This window comes from Heptranchias perlo, chromosome 40 (genome assembly GCF_035084215.1).
Source record: "Heptranchias perlo isolate sHepPer1 chromosome 40, sHepPer1.hap1, whole genome shotgun sequence".
Lineage (NCBI taxonomy): Eukaryota > Metazoa > Chordata > Chondrichthyes > Hexanchiformes > Hexanchidae > Heptranchias > Heptranchias perlo.
Genome location: NC_090364.1, coordinates 4,996,752 through 5,022,194, shown reverse-complemented (window position 1 = coordinate 5,022,194; position 25,443 = coordinate 4,996,752). Strand labels below are relative to the sequence as shown.

The 25,443-nt window shown below is 49.5% G+C and overlaps 1 protein-coding gene across 2 annotated transcripts in view; it reads left to right on the top strand.

The window, feature by feature from the left end:
- The window catches only part of ppfia3 (PTPRF interacting protein alpha 3), a 97,109-nt gene that overhangs the window by 29,397 nt on the left and 42,269 nt on the right, over positions 1 to 25,443 (top strand). Inside the window, exons 3-12 of one of the 2 annotated variants that reach the window (XM_067974452.1) lie at positions 7,319 to 7,420; positions 8,638 to 8,802; positions 10,388 to 10,462; positions 12,124 to 12,336; positions 14,127 to 14,273; positions 17,369 to 17,503; positions 18,651 to 18,734; positions 19,712 to 19,843; positions 21,474 to 21,536; positions 24,018 to 24,103. In XM_067974452.1, coding sequence (XP_067830553.1) covers positions 7,319 to 7,420; positions 8,638 to 8,802; positions 10,388 to 10,462; positions 12,124 to 12,336; positions 14,127 to 14,273; positions 17,369 to 17,503; positions 18,651 to 18,734; positions 19,712 to 19,843; positions 21,474 to 21,536; positions 24,018 to 24,103 — 1,202 coding nt within the window. The remainder of the gene's footprint in view (positions 1 to 7,318; positions 7,421 to 8,637; positions 8,803 to 10,387; positions 10,463 to 12,123; positions 12,337 to 14,126; positions 14,274 to 17,368; positions 17,504 to 18,650; positions 18,735 to 19,711; positions 19,844 to 21,473; positions 21,537 to 24,017; positions 24,104 to 25,443) is intronic. The other variant, XM_067974453.1, reaches the window with a different exon arrangement.

The window sequence follows — 25,443 nt, the reverse complement described above, 5'->3', positions numbered from 1 at the left end:
TTTTAAAATTCTCATCCTTGTTTTCAAATCCCTCCATGGCCTCGCCCCCTCCCGATCTCTGTAACCTCCTCCAGCCTTACAACCCTCGGAGATCTCTGAGCTCCTCCAATTCTTACCTCTTACGCATCCCCGATTTTAATCGCTCCACCATTGGCGGCTGTGCCTTCAGCTACCTAGGCCCCAAGCTCTGGAATTTCCTCCCTGAACCCCGCTGCCTCTCCACCTCTCTCTCCTCCTTTAAAACCTACCTCTTTGACCAAGCTTTTGGTCACCTATCCTAATATCTCCTCTTGTGGCTCGGTGTCAATTTTTTTTTTACATTTGTTCATGGGATGTGGGTGTCGCTAGCAAGGCCAGCATTAATTGCCCTTGAGAAGGTGGTGGTGAGCCGCCTTCTTGAACCGCTGCAGTCCGTGTGGTGAAGGTTCTCCCACAGTGCTGTTAGGAAGGGAGTTCCAGGATTTTGACCCAGCGACGATGAAGGAACGGTGATCTAGTTCCAAGTCGGGATGGTGTGTGACTTGGAGGGGAACGTGCAGGTGGTGTTGTTCCCATGTGCCTGCTGCCCTTGCTCTGACCTCCTGATTACGCTCCTGTGAAGTGCTTTGGGACGTTTTAAGGCACTGTATAAATGCGTTGTTGGTGGTGGTGTGAAAGTTCAGGTTGCCAACTCTGGTTGGACAGATTCGTGGAAGTTGCATCACATGACCTCCTGCCTCCAACCGCCCCGCCCTCAAACTCCCGCCATTGGTCGCCCATCCTCATAACCCACCACCTCTCTACACCAATCAGAAAGTGCTTTGACTCTTCCATTAACCGATTGGATGATTCTTCACTGTCTGTCAACTGCCCTTTTGTCCCCCCATGTCCGATATTTTTATAACTACTAAACAAAAGTGTTTAAAGAAAATTTTTTTTCAAACAATATTTTTTTATTGCCTCTCTAATTTTCCTCCTGAGTTGCTCGTCGCAGTGTCCAGGAGATCAGGCTTTAATTCCTGGAGGCAATCCTGGAGGGTTGGCAACCCCTAGTGAAAGGAACGCAAATGTTCCCTTCTTATTTCTTCAAACCTACTCTTGCTTGTACCCGGAGCCACTTGTTGGGCTTCAGATTGGGGGCTGTTGTGCCCTGATCTCTAAAATCGATGATAATTGAGTTAAAATCACAGGGATAGCTCCCCTGGTGGCCTAATGTGTAAATACACTGCTGGCTATGGTATTGAACCAGACCAGAAAGGTTCCCAATCGATGATCTGTCTCTGCTGAGTTAACTGGGCTGGCATTAGGGGGTACGGTAGTGTAGTGGTTGTGTGAATGAACTAGTAATCCAGTGAACGTGAGTTCAAACCCCAGCATGGCAGTTTGAGAATTTGAATTCAGTCTATAAAAATCTGGAAGTAAAGATGGTCTCGGTAAAAGTGACCATGAAGCTGTCGGGTTGCCGTAAAAAAAAAATCCCAACTGGTTCACTGAAGTCCCTTTTAAGGGAAGGAAACCTGCCGTCCTTACCCGGTCTGGGTCTGCTTGTGATCCCAGTCCCACCTCGAGCAGTTAACTCTTAAACGAAGAGGCCGAGCAAACCGCTCAGTTGTAAAAACAGTCGCTACGGAGACAGCCCAGCACCGCCTCCGGGCACCTGAGGACGGGCAATAAATGCAGCCTTGCCAATGTCGTCCACATCTCGAGAGTCAATAAAGTGAAGCGTCCATTTGGGAGAGGTCGCCATTTCAGGAAACGTACTTGCGAGGACTCCTTTCGACTGCCATTAACAACAACTTGTATTTATGTAGTGCCTTTAACGTAGTAAAACGTCCCAAGGCACTTCACAAGATACATCATCAAACAAAATTTGACACCGAACCACATATGGAGGTATCAGGACAAGTGACCAAAAGCTTGATGGAAGAGGTAGGTGTCAAGGAGTGTCTTAAAGTAGGAGAGAGAGGTAGAGAGGCGGAAAGGTTTAGGGAGGGAATTCCAGAGCGTAGGGCCCAGGCGGTTGAAGGCACGGCCGCCAATGGTGGAACTGGCAATCTCCACCATTTCACCAAAATCCCTTCCTTTCCGTGCAGGATCCCAGCATGGGGATTAAAAGTCTCACGGTGTGTTTAATGGGAAGTGGTGATATTTTTCTTTTATGTGGTGTGTTGTACCGTGATGGGGGAAGGGGTGGGGTATCAACTTCTGTTGCACAGCACACATCTCCTTCACCACTCTCCCTCCGCCTGCCTGGTTTTCAGCCGCTGGTCAACACTTCCCTCCAGGAGAGACCGTCAATAACCAATGGTGTTAGGGGGGGGGGGGTGGGGGACAGATCGTCAATTAATGGTACATTTAATCGATGAGCTGTCTGATTGGGGTGGGGGGTTGGGTGGGGGGGTGGGGAGCAGAGTCTGTTGGGTGATTGGAGGAGGGGAGCTTGTCAGTGCTTTGTTAATTTGAAGTCTTCTTACACCGTTTCTCAGGTCTTAATCAATAAAGGCCCTAAATAGTAACTTGTAGCTCAACGTGGGAAAGCCTCCCACACAAAGCAGCAGCTGCTGTGTGACACACAGAGATCTGAACCGTGAGAGAACACGGCCCACGTGTGTGGCAGAGGTGGGGTGGGAGTGGGTTTTAAAGATGCCCATAACTGGCAAATGATGACATTGTTTTCCCGAATGAAACTTGTTTTTTTAAGACGGTGGACGGGCCTGAGGCAGAGCAGGCGTGACACCAGGCTCCCGCCGGCGACCTCTTCCGGTGTTGAGGGTCTTACAGGCTTCCTCAGAGAAAGTGGGGGGGGGGGGCGGGGGGGGGGAACCCCCAACCGGAGATCTGCTTCACCTCCCAGTGGCTGGCTCCGCAGCAGGGGCACTGGAACCCGTTCCTTGCCGTAGACGGAGAATATCTGCAGGAGAGACTCCGTGAGGGAAATAAAGGACCAGATAGGAATTGGGACTGTTTGAAAAATTGGGAAGTAGAAATTGAGCGAATAATCACAATTTTGGGGGTGGGGGGGGGCGAGGAGATTATTTTTGATGAAGTGCCTTTCACAACCTCAGGACGTCCCAAAGCACTTTACAGCCAACAAAGTACTTTTTGAAGTGCAGTCATTGTTGTAATGTAGGAAATGCAGCAGCCCATTTGCGCACAGCAAGATCCCACAAACAGCGATGTGATAATGACCAGATAATCTGTTTTTTTTTAGTGATTTTGGTTGAGGAATAAATATTGGCCCAGGACGCCAGGGAGAACTCCCCTGCTCTTCGAAATAGTGGCCGTGGGATCTTTTACGTCCTCCTGAGAGGGCAGACGGGACCTCGGTTTAACATCTCATCCGAAAGACGGCAGTGCAGCACTCCCTCAGTCCTGCACTGGGTGTGTCAGCTTAGATTATGTGCCCAAGTCTCTGGAGTGGGACTCGAACCAACAACCTTCTGACTCAGAGGCGAGAGTGGTTTAGTAACCAAGGAAGTAAAGCAGTCACAACAATCTAAAAACATTCGTATTCTCTGCTTTTTGTCTTATCATTTAACCAACAAGCACACAAAAGGTTCACATGCATACGTCGTGCGAATATGAGTATTGAGATCACACACTTAACGACAGGGTCTGTTAGAACCATAGAAAGGATACAGCACAGAAGGGGGCCATTCGGCCCATCGTGTCCACGCCGGCTCGAAGAACAACCAGGTGCCCATTCTAATCCCACCTTCCAGCACCCGGTTCCAAGCCCTGCAGCTTACAGCACTTTAGGTGCAGGTCCAGGTACTTTTTAAAAGAGTTGAGGGTCCCTGCTTCTACCACCAATTCGGGCAGCGAATTCCATACACCCACCACCCTCTGGGTAAAAAAAAGTTTTTCCTCCTGTCCCCTCTAATCCTTCCGCCAATCAGCTTAAATCTATGTCCTCTCGTTCTTGAACTCTCCGCTAGGGGAAACAGGTACTTCCTGTCTACTCTATCTGGGCCCCTCATGATTTTGTACACTCATTTTTTTATTTACTAATCGGAAATGCAATTTGTCACATCTGGAATTTCAATTTGCCACATCTGAATTTCCCAATTTGCCACATGTGGCTAATGGCTAACGTGTTGGACAGCCTGCTCTATTGCACCAGTGTGACATTTCCAGTGTTCCACTGCAGTCCTTATTGTGGCTTCTTAAGTGAGATTGCTGATCCGTCCTGAATCGTGGGCAGTTTTTGCACTGCGAGTTCCTGCCAACCAGACACAGGTCCGTGATGGTCCCAACCTGGTGTCAGATAAAACCCTTGCAGGACTGGTCTTTGTCTCCTCTCTCTGGCCTGGAGTGGACACCGGGTCTCAGAGGAGAAAGGACAGAGTGCTAACCCATGACGTCACTCAGCCCCTGAGCTAGTTTGCTCCAGGTTCCGGGTCTCTCACTTAGCTCACACAGCTCTTGGCTCATGCATTAATCAGCTTTGCGTTGAGTAAAAGCTGCATGTGTATTTCACCGAGATGAAGTTATGTTCTGGGTCACAGCTGTGTTTTCAAATGTCAAAGGAAGAATTTGCATTTATATCGCACCTGATCACAATCCAGGAGACTTCACAGCCAATGATGAAGTTTGAAGTGTGGTCAACGTTGTAATGTAGGAAACGCAGCAGCCAATTTGCCCTCAGCAAGATCCCACAAACAGCATTGCAATAAACGACTGGTTAATCTGTTTTAGTGATGTTAGTTGTGGGAGGAATGTTGACCAGAACACCGGGGAAACTCTGCTCTTCTTCGAATCGTGCCATGGGATCTTTTACATCCACCTGAGAGGGCAGATGGGGCCTCGGTTTAACATCTCATCAGAAAGGCAGCACCTCCAACAGTGCAGCACTCCCTCAGTACTGGCATTGGAGTGTCAGCCTAGTTTACGTGCTTAAGTCCTGGAATGGAGTTTAAACCCACAACCTCATTCATAAATGAGATTTCTATCGACTAACACAATTGTAATGTAGATTTGAAAAGACGCAGAATGTCAGACAATCTGAACGTAGACCAAAAAATACTTTCAGAAGGGATACATACTTAAAAAGGAAAAATTTGCGGAAGAGTGGGACTAATTGGATAGGTCTTCCAAAGAGCTGACAAAGGCACGATGGGCCGAATAGCCTCCTTCTGTACTTTAAGATTCTGTGATTGTACAAATAAGGTTTTGATGAAGCAGTTTCAATTCATGTTTTTTTTCTCCAAAAAAGACCTTTGTGCATTACACAGTTGTGTACGAGTCTATGTGTGAGCACTTGTGCACGCCTGTGTGCGTGTTGGTGTGTTCCTGGCTGCGAGTTTGTGCGTGGTGCTGAGATATAGAGAAAAAACGCAAGTATCTGAATCCTAAAATCAAAATAGAAAATGCTGAAATACACTGCAGGTCTCTTTGATTGAAGCGGAGATCATGTTAGCATTGAAGAAGAGGTCAGTTAAGTGGTTGAAGGAAAAGGGGGGACAGAAGGGAAATGGGAACAGGTTAAGAACCTGCTCGTGTGGAGGGTAAACACCAACTTGGACTGGTTGGGCCGAATGGCCTGTTACTGTGTTATAATTTTTCTATGAAAGAGACAGGTTAATGGTTTGTTTGTGTGTGGCATATATAGGTGTTTGTGTCTGTTTGTCTGTATATGATGCATCTGTTTGCTCCTATATGCTTTTTTTGGTCCATGTTTTGTGCGTGTGTCTTTGTGTGTGTATGTCTGTGTGTGTGTGTCTGTGTGTGTGTGTGTGTGTGTGCGTGCGCCTGTCTGTGTGTGTGTGGTATACGTGCACATGTGTGTGTGTGTGCTCACTACCAGTAGCCAGTAGCTCGAGCTTGTGTCTCGGGTCTCTCGTGGCACACTTTAGTTTTCGGGGCTGACAGGATATTAACCACATTCCACAGCCTGAGACTGGGAGCAGTGTGACGAGCCCCACGAGCCCTTGAGTAAACATTTCTCCAGCCTGAGAACCTGTGCAAGGCCCAGGACTATAACCACTTTCAGTATCCGAGAGCCAGGATGTTGGAATTTTTTGTTTATTTAAAAACATAGCACGTTTGTTGATTTGACCTTCATTGGCTTAAAAAAACACACACGGACGCACTAGCGTAATCTCCTAAATGCCCCCAAAACAGCGGGGCTGCAGCTCCGACTCCCTCACGTGTGCTCTTGAATCTTACTCAGGATCTCTTTGTCTTAACTCTGAGTCTCTCCTGTTTGCTCATTATCTACTGACAAGGACTTCTTCTATAGGCGACACCATCTCTTCTTAGAAAAAAAAACCTTTTTGTTAATTCTTTCTGGTCCGTCAGCATCAAATATGTTTTTGTGGTAAAATTCCATTTTCTGATTTCATGCAGGTTGAGTGATCTCACGGCCATAAGTTGAGTGAAATTCCTTGCTTTAGTTTCACACAAGATGGCCTCTTAACAGTGTAAGGAAGTGACCAGGACTTGAGAGCCACCAGGAAGATCTGGTTGGCTTCAAGATGTCTGTGTCACTTTGGCTTCCGTATGCTTCTCGGGAGCTGACAATATTTAAAACTCATTCTGCAGGTGCTCCCCTGTTGTGATTTTAAAATATACAAGTCAGTCTTCTGTTGAACCTTTTATAAATCACTGGTTAGGTCTCAGCTGGAGTATCGTGTCCAATTCTGGGCACCGCACTTTAGGAAGGATGTCAAGGCTTTGGAGAGGGTGCAGAGGAGATTTACCAGACTGGTACCAGGGATGAGGGACTTCAGTTTACATGGAGAGACTGGAGAAGCTGGGATTGTTCTCCTTAGAGCAGAGAAGGTTAAGGGGAGATTTAATAGCGATGTTCAAAATGATGAAGGGTTTTGATAGAGTAAATAAGGAGAAACTCTTTCCAGTGGCAGGAGGGTCGGTAACCAGAGGACACAGATTTAAGATCATTGGCAAAAGAACCAGAGGGGAGATGGGGAGAATATTTTTTAGACGGCAAGTTGTTACAATTTAGAATGCATTGCCTGAAAGGGGAATGGAAACAGATCCAATAATAATTTTCTAAAGAGAATTCGATAAATACTTGAAGGGCTTGATTTGCAGGGCTTTGGGAAAAGAGCAAGGGAATGGGGCTGATTGGAGAGCCGGCACAAGCACGATGGGCCGAATGGCCTCCGTCTGTGCTGCATGATTGTATGATCTCTAGCTCTTTTCTTTCGTTCTCTCCAGCTTTCTATCTCTCTCTCTTGTCTCTAGGTCGTGCTCTCATGGAGGCACTCGTTTTCTCCAGCTTTCTCTCTCTCTTTTCTCCAACAAGCATGTTCACCCTCTGCCACTCTGCGTTGCTCGTTTTTTAAAAAAAAAATACCTTCTTACTCCTGTGCAGGAATTTGCAGTGCTTACGAAGGAGCTGAACTTGTGCCGGGAACAATTGCTGGAGAGGGAGGAGGAGATTGCAGAGCTGAAGGCGGAGAGGAACAACACGCGGGTGAGTAAAATCAGCACCCAATGCTGCAAAGGGAAAGAGACCAAACTTCTAAAGCTGCAGCCTTCCTCTTGTCCCTATCAACTGCCCTTCTTGCCTGCAGGAATCCTCAGCCCCAAACCTTCTCCTGCTCCCTCCTTCCCCTGCCACACTGGCTCCAAGGCGGACGTCGGTAGCCGAACGAGAGAAGAACAGTTCTTGACGAAAGGTCGTCGACCCTGAAACGTTAGCTCTGTTTCTCTCTCCGCAGATGCTGCCTGACCTGCCGAGCGATTCCAGCATTTTCTGTTTTTATCCGACAGATAAACAGTAGTTGTTTGGAAAAGCAACTATTTAAATCGCAGCGAGGTGATAAAAGTGGATCCCTGAGCGTCAGCAGTCTGAGTTACTTGTCTAGATTGCTGATTAATGTGCATTTTTATGGTTCCCCAGGAGCGGGACCTTAATGAAAACAGGGTTCCCACCTTGTCTGACATCCAGTAGAGGAGGTCTCCAGTCTCTCTGCTGGGGTGAGATTTAAAGCCAGATCCTAAAGGTGAAAGGTCGTGGTTTCTGAGTACTACATTGTCCAGCCCCTCCCCCCACCTCAGTCAGTGAGAAAAGATTTTCAAATAAAATTGTTGGGACTATAACCTGGTGTTGTAAGATTCTTTACATTTGTCAACCCCAGTCCATCACTGGCATCTCCACATCAGTGAGAAAAGACTCGTACCGCTGACCTTTCCGATTGTTTTCTAATTGTAATTTGCTGTCCCCGTCGCCCCTGTGCTTGCTGACCTACATTGGCTCCCAGTCCGGCAACGCCTCGATTTAAAAAAATTATCACCCTCATTTTCAGATCCCTCCCTGGCCTCGCCCGCTCCCTATCTCTGGTAACCTCCTCCAGCCCTGCAACCCTCCGAGATCTCTGGGCTCCTCCGATTCTGGCCTCTTGCGCATCCCCGATTTTCATCGCCCCACCGTTGGCGGCCGTGCCTTCAGCTGCCTCGGCCCTAAGCTCTGGAGTTCCCTCCCTAAACCTCTCCGCCTCTCTACCTCTCTCTCCTTTAAGATGCTGCTTTAAAATCTACCTCTTGGACCAAGCTTTTGGTCACCTGTCCTAATATCTCCTAGTGTGGCTCGGTATCAAATTTTTGTCTGATGACGGTCCTGTGGAGCACCCTGGGACGCTTTTACTACGTTACAGGCGCGCTATAAATGCAAGTTGTTGTTGTCCACAGTTGTTGTTGGAACACTTGGAGTGCCTGGTGTCACGTCATGAGCGTTCCCTCAGGATGACGGTGGTGAAACGTCAAGCGCAGTCTCCCGCCGGCGTCTCCAGCGAGGTCGAAGTGCTCAAGGCCTTGAAGTCGCTCTTCGAGCACCATAAAGCTTTAGACGAAAAGGTACCCGCTCTCAAGGTCTCCAGTCTCTTCTCTCGTGTTTCGACTGTGTGTTGTTTCTGGGCCCCGTGTAAGGTGCTCGCGGTGTGGTGAACAATGACGCGTCTAGTGAATGCATTGAGGGGGGAAGTCATTGAATCGTACCGCACAGAAGGAGGCCGTTCGGTCCATCGTGCCCATACCGGCTCTTTGAAAGAGCTATCCAATTAGTTCCACTCCCCCACCCTGCTCCTTCCCCAAAGCCCCGCAAATTTTTTCCTTTTTCAAGTCCTGTTCTCATGTTTGCCGACATTACCTCGTTCGCTGCCCTTCAAAGTGGTTTGTTGTACGTGAGCTGATGTGGGACATCTCTGAGAAATGCAATAAAGCACTATAGAAATGCAAGTTTCATATTCCTTCATACGAATCCTACCAATGGGGCCCTTTCGAGGACGAGAATTTGCGTCTCGGGTAAGGCTGGACACTTTGAAAAAGGAATTGTTTTTCTTTTTCTTTTGAAAGGTTCTATTTTCCGGGGGTTCAGTATCTGTGTAGATCTAATTTTTTTTTTTGGGGGGTTGCGGGCATCGCTGGCAAGGCCGGCATTTATTGCCCATTCCCTAGTTGCCCAGGTTCGATACGGCTGAGCGGCTTGCTAGGCCACTTCAGAGCGCAGTTAGGAGTCAACCACGTTGGTGTGGGACTGGAGTCACCGGTAGGCCAGACCGGGTAAGGACGGCAGGTTTCCTTCCCTAAAGGACATCAGTGAACCAGTTGGGTTTTTACGACAATCCGACAGCTTCACGGTCACTTTATTACTGGTATCAGCTTTTTGCTTCCAGAATTTTTTTTTAACTGAATTCAAAGTCTCAAACTGCCATGGTGGGATTTGAACTCACGCTTTCATGGAATGACACAGCACAGGAGGAGGCCATTCAGCCCATCGTGCCTGTGCCGGCTCTTTGAAGGATTAGTCCCACTGCCCTGCATTTTTCCTCTTGGCCCTGCAAATTTTTCCTTTTCAAGTATTTATCCAGTTCCCTTTTGAAAGTTACTATTGAATCTGCTTCCACCGCCCTTTCAGGCAGTGCATTCCAGATCACAACAACTCGCTGAGTAAAACTATTTCTCATCCCCCCCCTCTGGTTCTTTTGTCCAATTATCTTATATCTGTGTCCTCTGGTTACTGACCCTCCCATCAGTGGTAACAGTTTCTCCTTATTTACTCTATCAAAATCCCTCATAACTTTAAACACCTCTATTAATTCTCCCCTTAACCTTCTCTGCTCTAAGTAGAACAATCCCAGCTTCTCCAGGCTCTCCACATAACTGAAGTCCCCTCATCCCTGGCACCATTCTAGTAAATCCCTTCTGCACCCTCTCCAGGGCCTTGACACCCTTCCTAAGGTGTGGTGCCCAGAATTGGATACAATACAAAAGCAGTGATTTATAAACATTTGACACAACTTCCTTGCTTTTGTACTCTTATGCCTCTATTTATAAAGCCGCGTTCCCTGGATTATTCTTCCGGGTCTCTGTGCACTTTCGCGTTCTCACCCGTTGGGGTATTGGGGGAAAACGTGTTAATTCCCCAATGTTTGGTTGGCAGGTACGGGAGAGGCTGCGAGTGGCACTGGAAAGAGTCTCGATACTGGAAGAGGAGCTGGAAACATCGGCCCAGGACGTGAGTGGCCTGTACTGGAAAAGTGGAGCGTTGTGCGGGAAGAAATCCGTCCCATCTAGGTTCAAACGCACGCTCGGAAATCTCCAACCCCATCCCCTCTGGCTCGGGCAAGGCTTGAACCCGTTGGCCGTATTGCAGATTTTCACCGAGAAAAACAGGACAGAATCGCAGAATGCAGATCTGCCCCAAATACCGATAAAAGTCAAATAAAAAAAAAATGTCCTGTGTATTAAAATTTGGATTTGAATGATTCGGTCGCCATAAGCAAGCGGGACGTGTTATAAACAGGCCGATGATGGAATGCAACCACTGGTTCAAAAATCCCATGCAATAAAAATGGAGTTTTGACTTATTCGGTCACTAATGTGGGCAATGCTGGTGAGGCAACAATTATTGCCCGTCCTTCGTTGCCCAGAGGGTGAAATGAATCTAATGGGACTCCAGTTACATGGAGGTTAGACTGAGTAGGAGTGGCAGGCTCACTCTCCTGAGGGACATTAACGAACCAGTTGGGCATTTCTGACGACCTCCACGGTCGCTCTTTAGTAGTGGCCGCCCATAAATTGCTAGATTTATTAAATTCGGAGCTCGTCCATGATTTGCCTCTGGGTTGCTAGTCCAGTACCACAAGCAAGACAGTATCCCGCATCTCAGTAGAAATATGAATTTGTTGGGGTTTTGGCGGGGGTGTGGGGAGCGGGGAAAGGTCATCAACATGGGGGTCATCAGCTTCTTGATCTCAACCAGGCAGCAGTTGGGGTGCTACAATTGGCTTTTGGGCTAGAGAAGAGATAAAAAAAAATAAGCCATTGCTTCCTGCTCCTGATCAGTAGTCCTGGCTGGGAAGGTGCATGTGTGTGTGTTGCTGTTGGCATCAGGCCTAACTGTCGTGCCCCCAACTATAGCCTGCTGGCACTCAACTGTCCCGGTTCATAGTTTGGCACAGTCCTGGCGCACCGTCCGTGCCCGTAGAATCAGAGCCCAACCCACGTTAGCGCCTCGAGAAGAGAAGAGGAGAAAATTAGTGGAGTTCAAGTTGCAAGATGTTTCCACTCGTGGGGGAGTCCAAAACTAGGGGCCATAAATATAAGATAGACAGTAATAAATCCAATAGGGAATTCAAGGGAAACTCCTTTACCCAGAGAGTGGTTAGAATGTGGAACTTGCTACCGCATGGAGTAGATTAGGTGAATCGCATAGATGGATTTAAGGGGAAGCTCGATAAGTACAAGAGGGAGAAAGGAATAGAAGGATATGCTGATAGGGTGAGATGAAGTGGGGTGGGAGGAGGCTCGTGTGGAGTATAAAGCACGCGCGCGCGAACACACACACACACACACACACACACACACACGGTGAGAAGTTCTGGGCCTGATTGTCCTGATTTTCCGTCTGTTAATCTAAATGGGTGGAAAATCAGAGACTCGCAATTTCCTGACCTGTGCTCCCTGCCAGCGTCGCTCCTCGGCCAGAGCGGGCAACCGGTCCCATGTGATGCTGAACATTGGCATCAATGCATAAGGTCATGCTCGCGATGACACAGAATCGACCCGTGGCACGCGCACGTGGAAAGGCTGGCCTGGGTTTTTATGGAGTGCGGTGCGGGGGCTGGGTGAACATCGACCATTAACGGAGCCCCTTTCGTCCTTCCCGTAATGCAGAGGCTGACGAACGGAACAGTGCTGTCTGGAGACGGCGACTCCGAGTGTCGGGACCAGATCGAGAGGCAGAGCTCGGAGCTGCTCCAGATGAAAGAGCGACTGGCCGCACTCTGCCGGAAGGTGGCTGAGGTGGAGGAGGAGCTGAGCACGGCGCAGAAGGACCTAATCAAGTCAGAGGAGGCGAACGCCAAGCTCCAGCGGGATTTAAAAGAGGTACCGAGTGCGACTGAGCAGAGCCTGGCATCTGGTGAACTTTAACTAGCCGTGGGAATATTGCGAGCTTCTGAGCTTGGCGATGACTCATCATGCTCGGAACGCTAAAGGTCGAGTGAGGGGTGGCCAGATTCCGAGGCAAAATGTTGATTTCTTAACGGGTTGAGTTGAATGAAGTGCTGCCCCTTTGTGTGGCAATCATTTCGTTTGCCAAATACGTTTGTTATCAAGTGGCAGAGGTGAGGTAAAAGCCGAGAAAGGACCATCGGCAATATATGGCGATTCCATTGTTCGCTATTTTAAAGGAAACATTAACATGTTTCATTTCAAATGAGTTAATACCTCCCTCCAAATATTGCACAAAGGAATGTCATATGAACTCATTAAGCGTTGACCCTCGAAGACCAACAGTGGTTTCTAGACTATTGACTTTAATAAGGTTTCCCTGCAGGTGAAGTGACTGATCTATTTACCGATTGACTGCAGGCGGGACTGGAAGGAAACTTGCTTTGATTTTGGAGGTGGATGAAAAGTAATGGATTGACATCGCTGTCTGTCCACTCCATCTTGACCTCCATGACCGCTTCCTGCCTGACTTTCTCTCTTTCAGCCAGGAGAATAGGAGAATCAACTGATGGTGGACCTTCCGCGGAGGAGATGGGAAGGGGGCTCAGGCCCCCCCCTGTTTCTGGTCCCTCTCGGGTGAGCACAATTGTGTCGCTCGAACGTCCACTTTGGAAATTGGTAACGATTTAAAATTTGTGCTTTTCTGAGTTAGAAAGAAAGAACTTGCATTTATATAGCGCCTTTCATGACCTCAGGATGTCCCGAAGCGTTTTACAACCAATAAAGTACTTTTGAAGTGTAGTCGCTGTTGTGATGCAGGAAACGCAGCAGCCAATTTGCGCACAGCAAGATCCCACAAATAACAATAAGATAAAAACCAGATCGTCTGTTTGGTTGAGGGATAAATATTGGCCAGAACTCCACTGATCTTCTTTGAAATAGCAGCCACGGGATCTTTTACGGTCCACCTGAGAGGGGAGATGGGGCCTACAGTTTAACATCTCATCCGAAAGGCGGCACGTCAAATAGTGCAGCTCTCCCTCAGTACTGTACTGGGAGTGTCAGCCTATATTTTGTGCTCGAGTCTCTGGAGTGGGACTGTGAACCTACAGCCTTCTGACTCAGAGGCGAGAGTGCTGCCCACTGAGCCACAGCTGACACTGTAAAGTTGGGAACCTCATGCCTTTGCTAAACTGCTGCCCAGTGCATGCTCCAACTGAAGGTGTGCTCGCTGACCGACATTGGCTCCCGGTCCGGCAACGCCTCGATTTTAAAATTCTCATCCTTGTTTTCTAATCTCTCCGTGGCCTCGCCCCTCCCTATCTCCGTAACCTCCTCCAGCCCCTACAACCCTCGGAGATCTCTGCTCTCCTCCAATTCTGACCTCTTGTGCATCCCCGATTTTCATCGCTCCACCACTGGCGGCCGTGCCTTCAGCTACTTGGGCCCTAAACCTGGAATTCACTCCCTAAACCTCTCCGCCTCTCTCTCCTCCAATGAGACACCCCTTAAAACCTACCTGTTTGACCAAGCTTTTGGTCACCTGTCCTAATATCTCCTTATGTGGCTCGGTGTCAAATTTTTGTCTGACACCGCTCCTGGGAAGTGCCATGGAACATTTTTGCTGTGTTAAAGGCGCTATATAAATGCAAGTTGTTGTTGTTACCACTGCTCCAGACATTGTACCTCTTTATGGGCTGTCGCTCATCGCTTTCCTGCTTTAGGCCTTAGCACAGAGAGAAGACATGGAGGAGAGAATAACGACACTGGAGAAACGTTACCTCAGTGCACAGCGCGAAGCTACGTCGCTTCATGATGCCAACGATAAGCTGGAGAACGAGCTGGCCAGCAAGGAGTCCCTCTTCAAGCAGGTAGCTGTTCCTCTTTTATTCTTAACTTCAGGAGTTTGGAGCATTGGAACTACCCAGCCCAGATTCCCTCAGTATTCCACCGAGCTGGGCGAAAGGGACAATTGAGTTAACTCTTTTTACAACCGGCCAAGTGCACTGGTCATGAGCCAGTTTCCAGCATCTTTCCACTGGAGCTTTCTTAGGGACAGGAGGAGGCCATTTGGCCCCTCGAGCCTGTTCCACCATTCAATTAGGTCATGGCTGATCTGTATCTCAACTCCAATTACCCACCTTGGTTCCATATCCCTTAATACCCTTACCCAACAAAAATTGTATAGATCTCAGTTTTGAAATTTTCAGTTGACCCCCAGCCTCAACAGATTTTTGGGGGGAGAGAGTTCCAGATTTCCACTACCCATTGTGTGAAGAATTGCTATCTAACATATCCCCTGAACGGCCTAGCTCTAATTTTATGTTTATGCTCCCCTTGTTCTTTCCCAATGTAAACTCCACAATTCATCCAAAATTCCCCCCCCCCACCCCCTATTTCTTCTGGTGGGAGGAGTCCAGAAAAAGGGGGCTAGGCTGTTAAAATTAGAGCTAGGCCATTCGGTGGTGATGTCACACCTTTCTTAAAACAAAGCATAGTAGAAATCTGGAATTAGATTTTTGTTAGGCAAGGGTGTGTTAAGGTTACAGACCAAGGTGGGTAAATGGAGTTAAGATACAGATCAGCCATGATCTAATTGAATGGCGGAACAGGCTCGAGGGGCTGAATGGCCTCCTCCTGTTCCCATGTTCTCCCACACAGCCTGTCCTGCACTAAATCCCACTTCCCTTGTACCCTCGCCCTGAGCAGTCTCCGTTGGCTCCTGACCCCAGTGCACTGAAATCAGCATCTTAGTCTTTATACATGACCCGCCATGGCCTCGCCATGGTCTGCCTCTGCAATCTGCTCCAGCCCAACACTCTTCCGACTCTGGCCTCCTTTACGTTCCTCCTCAACCTGCACTCCTCCTTTGGTGTCAGGGCCTTTAGTCTTCTTGGCCCACACTCCCTTTAAACCCTCTCCTGCTTCAAAACCTACCTCTTTGGTCACCGAACTTTTCTCCAATTTTATTTTTTTTGTCTCCATGAAGCTGTTGTTGAGTTGGGGAGGGTGAGGAGTAGAACATGACCACATGGTGGGCAGATGGAAGGACCCCGCCTCGCTCTTGCGCTACACACTCTGCCGAGGGAACCACAGGCACCACGTGTTTGAATGGCCCGCTCCTCCTTCATGGTGCTCGGGCCATGGGAGGGTGCAATCCATGCATGGAGTCAGATGCTAGAAAACGTTCCTCTTCATCACCAATCCACTTCATAGAATCATACAGCACAGGGGGAGGCCATTCGGCCCATCGCGCCTGTGCCGGCTCTTTGAAAGAGCCATCCAATTAGTCCCACTCCCCCCTGCACTCTCCCCGTAGCCCTGCAAATTTTTCCTTTTCAAGTATTTATCCAATTCCCTTTTGAAAGTTACCATTGAATCCACTTCCACCGCCCTTTCAAGCAGTGCATTCCAGATCATAACAACTCGCTGTGTAAAAAGATTACTCCTCATCTCCCCCTCTAGTTCTTTTGCCAATTATCTTAAATCTGTATCTTCTGGTTACCGACCCTCCTGCCGCTGGAAACAGTTTCTCCCTATCTACTCTATCAAAACCCCTCGTAATTTTGAACATCTTTATTAAATCTCCCCCTAACCTCCTCTGCTGTAAGAACAATCCCAGCTTCTCTAGACTCTCCACAAAACTGAAGTCCTTCATCCCAGGTATTATTCTGGTAAATCTCCTCTGCCCCTTCTCCAAGGCCTTGACAATAAACCAAGTTTCCAGATTCAGTCGTTTATTCCTTTCATTTAGTTCCCGAATGATGACTCCAACTGTTGGTTGATGGAGCTACTGGAATTGTTCCATATTGGTTATCAGTAAATTACTCCGGCTTGTTGGATCCCTTCCCATAAGATAATGGTCTTGGACCAATTAAAATGGTCACTAGATAAGTAGAATATTTAATGCGGTTGTAATTTCTTGATCTGCTGCCCAAATGTAAGAATGAAATGTCCATGGCATCAGTCCGGACACAAAACAAGTGACCTACTGCCTGCGGTACTAGTCACAACATGTGCATGATGCCATTGAGTTATTCGGGCCTTTGACCAGGTGGCGCGCGAATATAGGTTTAGGTATCAGATGATTTCGATTTCAGCCGAGGAGCCAATTCGCAGGAGTAGCCAAACTTCGGGCTACCCTCACCTTGCAGGGCACCTGGGCGGCCTGTCCCGCTGTGGGCAACCCACGGTGAAGACTTGAAAGCCCCTCGCCAGCTCATAGAATCTTACAGCACAAAGGAAGGCCATTCGGCCTATCGTGTCTGTACTGACTCTTTGAAAGATCTATCCAATTAGTCCCACTCCCCAAGTCTTGCCCCATAGCCCTGAAAATTTTTCCTTTTCAAGTATTTATCCAATTCCCTTTTAAAAGTTACTATTGAATCTGCTTCCACCGCCCTTTCAGGCCGTGCATTCCAGATCATAACAACTCGCTGCGTAAAAACAAATCTCCTCATCTCTCCCTCTGGTACTTTTAACAATTATCTTAAATCTGTGACCTCTGATAACTGACTCTCCCGTCAGTGGAAACAGTTTCTCCTTATTTACTCTATCAAAACACCAAGTAATTTGAACACCTCTATTAAATCTCCCCTTAACCTCCTCCACTCTAAGGAGAACAATCCCAGCTTCTCCAGTCTCCCCACATAACTGAAGTCCCCTCATCCCTGGTACCATTCCAGTAAATCTCCTCTGCACCCTCTCCAGGGCCTTGACATCCTTCCTAAAGTGCGGTGCCCAGAATTGGACACGATACTCCAGCTGAGGCCTAACCAGTGTTTTATTAAGGGTTTAGTAATAACCTCCTTGCTGTTGTACTCTATGCCTCTATTTTTAAAGCCCAAGATCCCATATGCACGAAAGTAGGAAGCCGAGGCATTCGTGCGTTGCCACGGTTTCCTCGCTGGCGCGGTAAGAGCGAGCCGCGCCCTGCCGCTCACCGGAGATGTGTTTCCCCTTTCAGAGTGAGGAGAAGAACCGTCAGCTCCAGGAGTGGCTGGATTCCTCCAAACAGAAGCTCCAGCAGACGATGCGAAAGGCGGAGACTCTCCCGGAGGTCGAGGCGGAGCTGGCGCAGCGAGTGGCTGCTCTGAACAAGGTAACAGCCCAGGCGCCGGGCGACCGAATGGCTTGTCTCTCTCTCTCTCTCTCTCTCTCTCTCGCTCACCAGAAGCTCGACACTCGGTGCAGCGTGAAAGAAAGAATTTGCGTTTCTGTCGCGTCTCTCACCACCTCAGGTCGTCCCAAAGCGCTTTGCGGCCAACGAAGTACTTTTTGATGTGTGGTCGCTGTTGTAATGTAGGACACGCGGTGGCCAATATACGCACAGCAAGATCCCATAAACATCAGCATGATAATAACCAGATAATCTGTTTTCAGTCATGTTGGTTGAGGGGTAAATATTGGCCCAGGACACCGGGGAAAACTCCCCTGCTCTTCTTCGAAATAGTGCCACAGGGATATTTTACATCCACCCGAGAGGGCTTGTTTTAAGGTCTCATCCGAAAGACGGCACCTCCGACAGTGCAGCGCTCCCTCAGTGCTGCACTGTCAGCCTAGAGTTTGTGCTTAAGTCTCTGAAGCGGGACTTGGACCCACGACCTTCTGACTCAGAGGCAGGAATGATACCCACTGAGCCACAGCTGACACCTTACGATACGAGCCACCCTCTTTGAAATTTTAAAAATAGTTGTGAGGCACGTCGGGGTAGCACGTGTCCGCTGATTCTGCGACGGCGCCTGTTATGTCTCGTGGGTGAGGGTGCACTGACTGCTTGCGTCTGGAGAGGGCGGGCTCTCATAGCCCCTGCGGCACCAGGCCTCGGCTCCTGCCCTCTGTGCCTCGGCCTTTGCCTCGATTTTAAAATTCTCATCCTTGTTTTCAAATCCCTCCAATGGCCTTGCCTACGTAACCTCCTCCAGCCCTACGACTCTCTGAGATCTCTGCGCTCCTCCAATTCTGGCCTCTTGTGCATTCCCGATGCAGCCTTCAGCTGCTCTGGAATTCCCACCCTAAACCTCTCCGCCTCTCTCCCCTCCTTTAAGACGCTCCTTAAAACCTACCTCTTCGACCAAGGTTTAGGTCACCTGTCCTAATATCTCCTTATGTGGCTCGGTGTCAAATTTTGTTTGATAATCGCTCCTGTGAAGCGCCCTGGGACGTTTTACTGCCTTAAAGGCGCTATATAAATGCAAGTTGTTGTTATGTATTTGGATCCTACTAATCCAGAACTTTTACCGCCTCAGGCTGAGGAAAGGCACGGGAATATCGAGGAAAGGCTGTGCCAGCTGGAAGCAGAGTTGGAGGAGAAAAACCAGGAGTTGCAACGGGTAACGTCCCCCAATACCCCACAGCAGGAATTGCTTTATCCCTGATAATTGAAATGTCACTGGAGTGAGTGAAGGGAACAGCGATACTTGAGAATATTTATGTTAAATATTGTGGACTCGCTCACCTCTTTTTAAAAAAAAAATCAGAATTCTAAACTGCAGATTCTAAAAAAAGTGTAAGAGAAGCTGCTGTTTCTTTTTAGATTAAATCGATGATTTAGACTAGCCCCACTTAAGTCTTCCAAATGCGACTCTTTTTACGATCAGGAAAAACACACATGGTTGAATTTTCCTCTCCTCCGATGGTAGCTCACCAACGGCGTGTGGGTCCGCCGGGGCGGAAGTGGGGGGTTGTTTCATGGGGGGCAGCGTGGTTCACGGGGGAGTTGTCGTTCCACACGAGGTGGGGGGCTGGTGTTTCCGCAGGTTCTCTCAGCACCGCCCCCCCGCCCCAAATCTCTTCTCCAATTTCTGTTCATGTGGGTAATTTTGCAAAGCTGAGCTCCCGGCACGGAGCTGCGGGGAGCACAGCAGCGGAGCGAGGGATACAACATTCCAGTCCCCATTATCCATTCCTCGCTCGTTGCTAGTGAGGCTCCACACCAGGAGCATAGATCTGCAACTTAGCCCCATAGGTGTGAACCTAGACGGTAAGCCCTGGACATTTCGACCTCCCATTGGTTTTAAATGGGCCTTACGGTCGGAAAATCTAAGCCCAAGTAGCAGCCGACTGTGGAGAGCCCGTGGGAAGGGGACATCATGAAGGAACGTAATCCTGCCCTCATCCGATATCCACACATGCCGACAATCCAGAAGAAATCCTGGCTGATTTTATCCTTCCCTCTGCCCCTCTCCTCCCCAGGCCTGGGGTTACCAAGGAGGAGTTGTTACCCCCCCTCCCCCCACATTGTTTGCCCCTGCACACAATTCATGACCCACCTAACTGTGTGTTTGAAACGTGTCTTTATTACGGACAGGCTCGGCAGAGGGAGAAAATGAATGACGAGCATAACAAGCGCCTGTCAGAGACAGTCGACAAACTCCTTTCCGAATCCAACGAACGGCTACAGCTCCACCTGAAGGAGAGGATGGCCGCGCTGGAAGAGAAGGTGAGAATTGCCCTCGATGAACACGTGATGGGGAGCGAGCGGGGGGGGGGGGGTCAATGTGGGGAGCGAGTGGGGGGGGGGGGCAATGTGGGGAGCGAGCGGGGGGGGGGGCATTGTGGGGAGCGAGCCGGGGGGTCAATGTGGGGAGCGAGTGGGGGGGGGGGCAATGTGGGGAGCGAGTGGGGGGGGGGCAATGTGGGGAGCGAGCGGGGGGGGGCATTGTGGGGAGCGAGCGGGGGGGGCAATGTGGGGAGCGAGTGGGGGGGGGGGGGCAATGTGGGGAGCGAGCGGGGGGGGGGCATTGTGGGGAGCGAGCCGGGGGGTCAATGTGGGGAGCGAGTGGGGGGGGGGGGGGCAATGTGGGGAGCGAGCGGGGGGTCAATGTGGGGAGCGAGCGGGGGGGGGGGGCATTGTGAGGAGTGAGCTGGGGGTCAATGTGGGGAGCGAGCGGGGGGGGCAATGTGGGAAGCAAGCGGGGGGGGCAATGTGGGGAGCGAGCGGGGGGTCAATGTGGGGAGCGAGCGGGGGGGCAATGTGGGGAGCGAGCGGGGGGCAATTTGGGGAGCGAGCGGGGGGTCAATGTGGGGAGCGAGCGGGGGGCAATTTGGGGAGCGAGCGGGGGGTCAATGTGGGGAGCGAGCAGGGGGGGCAATGTGGGGAGCGAGCGGGGGGGCATTGTGGGGAGCGAGCGGGGGGGCAATGTGGGGAGCGAGCGTAGGGGGGACATTGTGGGGAGCGAGCGGGCGGGCAATGTGGGGAGCGAGCGTGGGGGGGACAATGTGGGGAGCGAGCGGGGGGGGCAATGTGGGGAGCGAGTTGGGGGGGCAATGTGAGGAGCAATCGGGGGGGCAATGTGGGAAGCAAGCGTGGGGGGGACAATGTGGGGAGCGAGCGGGGGGGCAATGTGGGGAGCGAGTGGGGAGGCAATGTGGGGAGCGAGCGGGGGGGGGCAATGTGGGGAGAGAGCGGGGGGCAATGGCAGCTGTCGCAGGGTTCAAACTGCTGTTCAACACAGTAACCCCCCCCCCCACCTTGGCAAGGAGTACCTGGGAATTGTTGCTGAGAGAGGAGCCATTTGCTGCTTTTGGACAGACAATCAGATGTTGGATTGTTCATTTAAAGAGCCGGCACAGGCACGAAGGGCCAAATGGCCTCCTTCTGTGCTGTCAGATCCTCTGATCAGCAGCCCTTTGCCACCCGGGCATAAAATCCAAAAAATTTCCCTCTGATGAAACAAAATGTAATTTTAAGGAAACCAAAGATTGCTTTGGCCACAACATGAATATTGAAGTGGCCTGGCTGGTTGGGGAATACGATTAACAAGATGAAGGGACAGGTGCTGAGGATCTGCAGAAGCCAGTGAGGGCACATGGGCCGAGTACATGCAGAAGGCGGTGAGAGTACACTTGCTGAGATGTATACAGTACAATGAGGCCGGGAATTCACATCCATGTACTTGTTTTAGGCACACTGAAATAGGAACAATGGGTTGGCTGTCTCTGTAATGTTTTTTGTCTGCTGTACATTTCGTGTGGATCTTTCTGCTCCGTTGTCTGACTGCTAAGATATTCTAATATCTGCCTTTCCTTTTCTGTCTCTTTTTTTCCCCCTTTAACCCCTCGCCTTGTAGAATACACTAAGTCAGGAGCTCTCTAACATCAAAAAAGTCCAGGAAGAAGTGCTGCTGAACAAGGTATTTCCAGTCTGCACTTCTCCATTTGGGCTGCGTACGGCCAAAAGTAACGCAAAGTCCTTCTGTGGTAGGCCCAGAGCCTCAGAATCCTATATGGCATGATGAAAACCTGTTGCTTGCACAGGGAGTTACCGAGCAATCAAGTGACAGGCCTGATTTACCCATTGAATGTGGCTGTGATGGGACTGACTGTCCCGTCAACCAAACTGTGTCCACCATTACCCTGTTGCCGATTGTATCTTTTGTGATGGCGACTGTCCAGGCCCATCATTAGGGGTTGCCAACTCTGGCTGGACGTATTCCTGGAGGTTTCATCACATGACCTCCTGCCTCCAATCGCCCCGCCCCCACGCTCCCGCCATTGGTCGCCCGACATTTCCATCCTCACGGTGCCCTGCCCTCCCACGGCCAATCGGAAAGTGAATAAACTCATTACCCAATTGGATGATTCTTGGCTTGTCAGTCAAACAGCACTTTTTCCCATGTCCAATATTTTTGTAACTAATAAGCAAAAGTATTCAAAGATTTTTTTTTTAAAACACTTTTTTTTATTGCCCCTACGATTTTTCTCCTGGTTTTTTTTGCTCCCAGCAGTGTCCTGGAGATTAGTATTTAATTCCTGGAGAATCCAGGGCAATCCTGGAGGGTTGGCACCTCGAGCTGTCATTAGCGGACTAACTTGCCCGCTGTTGACTGTGTCTGTGTCGGGACTGACTGCCCTTGGATTCTGACTGTGAGGAGGGTTACGTGGTGCCTCACACCACTGGTGTGATGGAGCGCACCAGGCTTCCTATACGTGGGTTTCTGTGCAATGACCTGCATTTGTTCAAAGGAAACCATTTGTCCCATTCACTGAATGAGTCACCGAGGCGATCGATGCATTTACTCTCCTTCTCCGTGTGAAAGTAAACAAAAGGAGAAACCATCGTGCGGCAGGATCTGCACCTCTTGCTCTGCTGCTTGCTCTTTCTCCACGGTTAATGCCAACTGGTCTTCCAACTAGTGTTTAAAATGTTTAAAAGAATTCAATAGAACAGATAGGGAGAAACCATACCCTCTGGTGGGGAAATGCTATTCGTTCAATGATTTTTAATTTTATTAACTTAAAACGGCCAGGTGGGCAAATGGCGTTCACACGCACACGCCCGTTATACTTGTCTGGCACTGTAAAGAAGGCATCAACTTGTTACGATTTTAAGGCTTTTTCAAACATACCACTCATGCCCACTATCAAATAACTCTCCCGCACGTGAGCCCTTAAGGGTAGATACAGAGAAACTATTTCCTCTGGTGGGGGGAGTCCAGAACAAGGAGGCACAAACTTAAAATTAGAGCTAGGCCGTTCAGGAGTGGAATCAGGAAGCACATCTTCACACAAAGGGTAGTAAAAAATCTGGAACTCTCTTCCCCCCCAAAAAGGCTGTGGATGCTGGGGGGGGCAATTGGAGTTTTCAGCAATGAGATCGAGAGATTTTTGTTGGGTAAAGGGGACCAAGGGATACGAAGCAAAGGCGGGTAAATGGAGTTGAGGTGCAGATCAGCCATGATCTGATTGAATGGCGGAACAGGCTCGAGGGGCTGAATGGCCTCCTCCTGTTCCTTACTGTAGGTCGTTGCTCTGAAAGGCAATTGGAGTGGATTTCACTGAAATGCTCCCGGCGCCGCACTGAGCTCCAATGTGTGTTCGGTGCCTTTGACGTTTTATTTAACTGACTAAATATTTGTTCAGGTGTTTACAGAGCTATACTTGGTTTTGCATGTGCGGAATATAACACAGACCTGCCCATTGCTGGTACTCAGAGGTGCACAGGTTGCTCTGTACAACTTGCATTAGTTACCTAAGCAATGAAACAGAGAAAGAATTTACATTTATATGGCACCTTTCACATCCTCAGGACATCCCAAAGCGCTTTACAGCCAATGAAGTACTTATGAAGTGTAGTCACTGTTGATTTGTAGGAAACGCGGCAGTCAATTTGCACACAGCAAGATCCCACAAACAGCAATGTGATGATGACCAGATAATCTGTTTTTGTTAATGATGTTGGTTGAGGGATAAATATTGGCCAGGACACCTCCCCTGCTCTTCTTCGAAATAGTGCCATGGGATCTTTTATGTCCACCTGAGAGGGCAGACGGGTCCTCGATTTAACGTCTCACCCGAAAGACGGCACCTCCACCAGTGCAGCACTCCCTCAGTACCGCACTGGAGTGTCGGCCTAGATTATGTGCTCGTGTCTCTGGAGTGGGACTTGAACCCGTGACCTTCTGACTCAGAGGTCAGAGTACTACCCGCTGAGCCAAGACTGACACTTCTACCACCGCCCTGCATGTTTGCTTGATGATATTCTCTGGGTTTTGCCGGAAGGTTCTATGAATGTTGACAAACGTGCCTTTGAATCCACCCTAGCGGAGTTGGGTTGACCGTTTTATTATCTCGGGTATTTTGGTGTGCGGTGAGTAACTGTTTTCTCCTCACAGGAGCAGTTAATGGCGGAGGTGGAGAGGATGCAGACGGAGCTGGAACAGTTGAGAACAAAGACCGGTATTCGCGATGCGTATTCAAGGTAAAAGGAATATACTGCGATCACGCTGGCACCAGATATGTTTTTCAATCCAAAGTTGGAGAGATGAAAGAGTTAGCCACTTCCCCCCCTCCACCCCTGCCGTTAGCAACAAGTTGAATTGCTCCCAGGTCTGTGATCCTCCTTCCGAGCAGATAAGTAACTAGGGTTGCCAACTCTGGTTGGGCCGATTCCTGGAGGTTTCATCACATGACCTCCTGCCTCCAACCGCCCGGCCCCCCCACGACTGCCATTGGTCCATCCTCCAGGCGCATGGCCTTCTCACGTCAGTAAAACAGGCTTTTTCCCCCCACTCGGATTTTCCTATTCACTGTTCCTGAGGAATTGACATTCCCCGGATGTGCCTTCCTTTGGCGGCCGTGCCTTCAGCTGCCTCAGCCCTCAGCTCTGGAATTCCCTCCCTAAACCTCTCTACCTCTCTCTTCGCCTTTAAGACATTAATTAAAACCAACCTCTTTGACCAAGCTTTCGGTCAACTGTCCTAATATCTCCTTATGTGGCTCGGTGTCACATTCGATCTGATGACCCTCCTGTGATGCGCTTTGGGACGTTTCACTATATTAAAGGCACTATATAAATGCAAGTTGTTGTTGGAAGTGGAAACGGGGGTCTCTGCCCTCGGGGCCCCCCCCAACCACCATGGGGATTTCCTGGGGGTCTCTAATACCAAAGACTCTGCCAGCAGGTAGGAGCCTCATTGGGCGCCCATAAAGGAAACTCTAACCCGGTGTCTCCTTCTGTGAACAGCTCTTGACCAATGGCCATTTCCAACCCACTGACAAGGACTGTGAGTTCTACCCCAACCCAGAGAGGCCATGCCCTGCAGTGAAACAGGTGTCCACACACCGTCGCCTCTGAGTCAGAAGGTCGTGGGTTCAAGTCCCACTCCAGAGACTTGAGCACAAAATCTAGGCTGACACTCCCAGTGCGGCACTGAGGGAGTGCTGCACTGTCGGAGGTGCCGAGGTTCAGATGAGACGTTAAACCAAGGCCCCGTCTGCCCTCTCAGGCAGGCGTAAAAGATCCTATGGGACTATTTCGAAGGAGAGCAGGGGAGTTCTCCCCGGTGTCCTGGCCAATATTTGGTTATTATCTGGTCATTATCACATTGCTGTTTGTGGGATCTTGCTGTGCGCAGATTGACTGCCGCATTTCCTACATTACAACAATGACAAAAGTGCTTCATTGGCTGTAAAGCGCCTTGGGAAGTCCTGAGGTTGTGAAAGGCGCTATATAAATTCAAGTCCTTTCTTTCCTTCCATAAATATTAAAAAATACACAGTTTTTCTCTGACTCGGGTCTTCTTATCCATTGCACTGCTG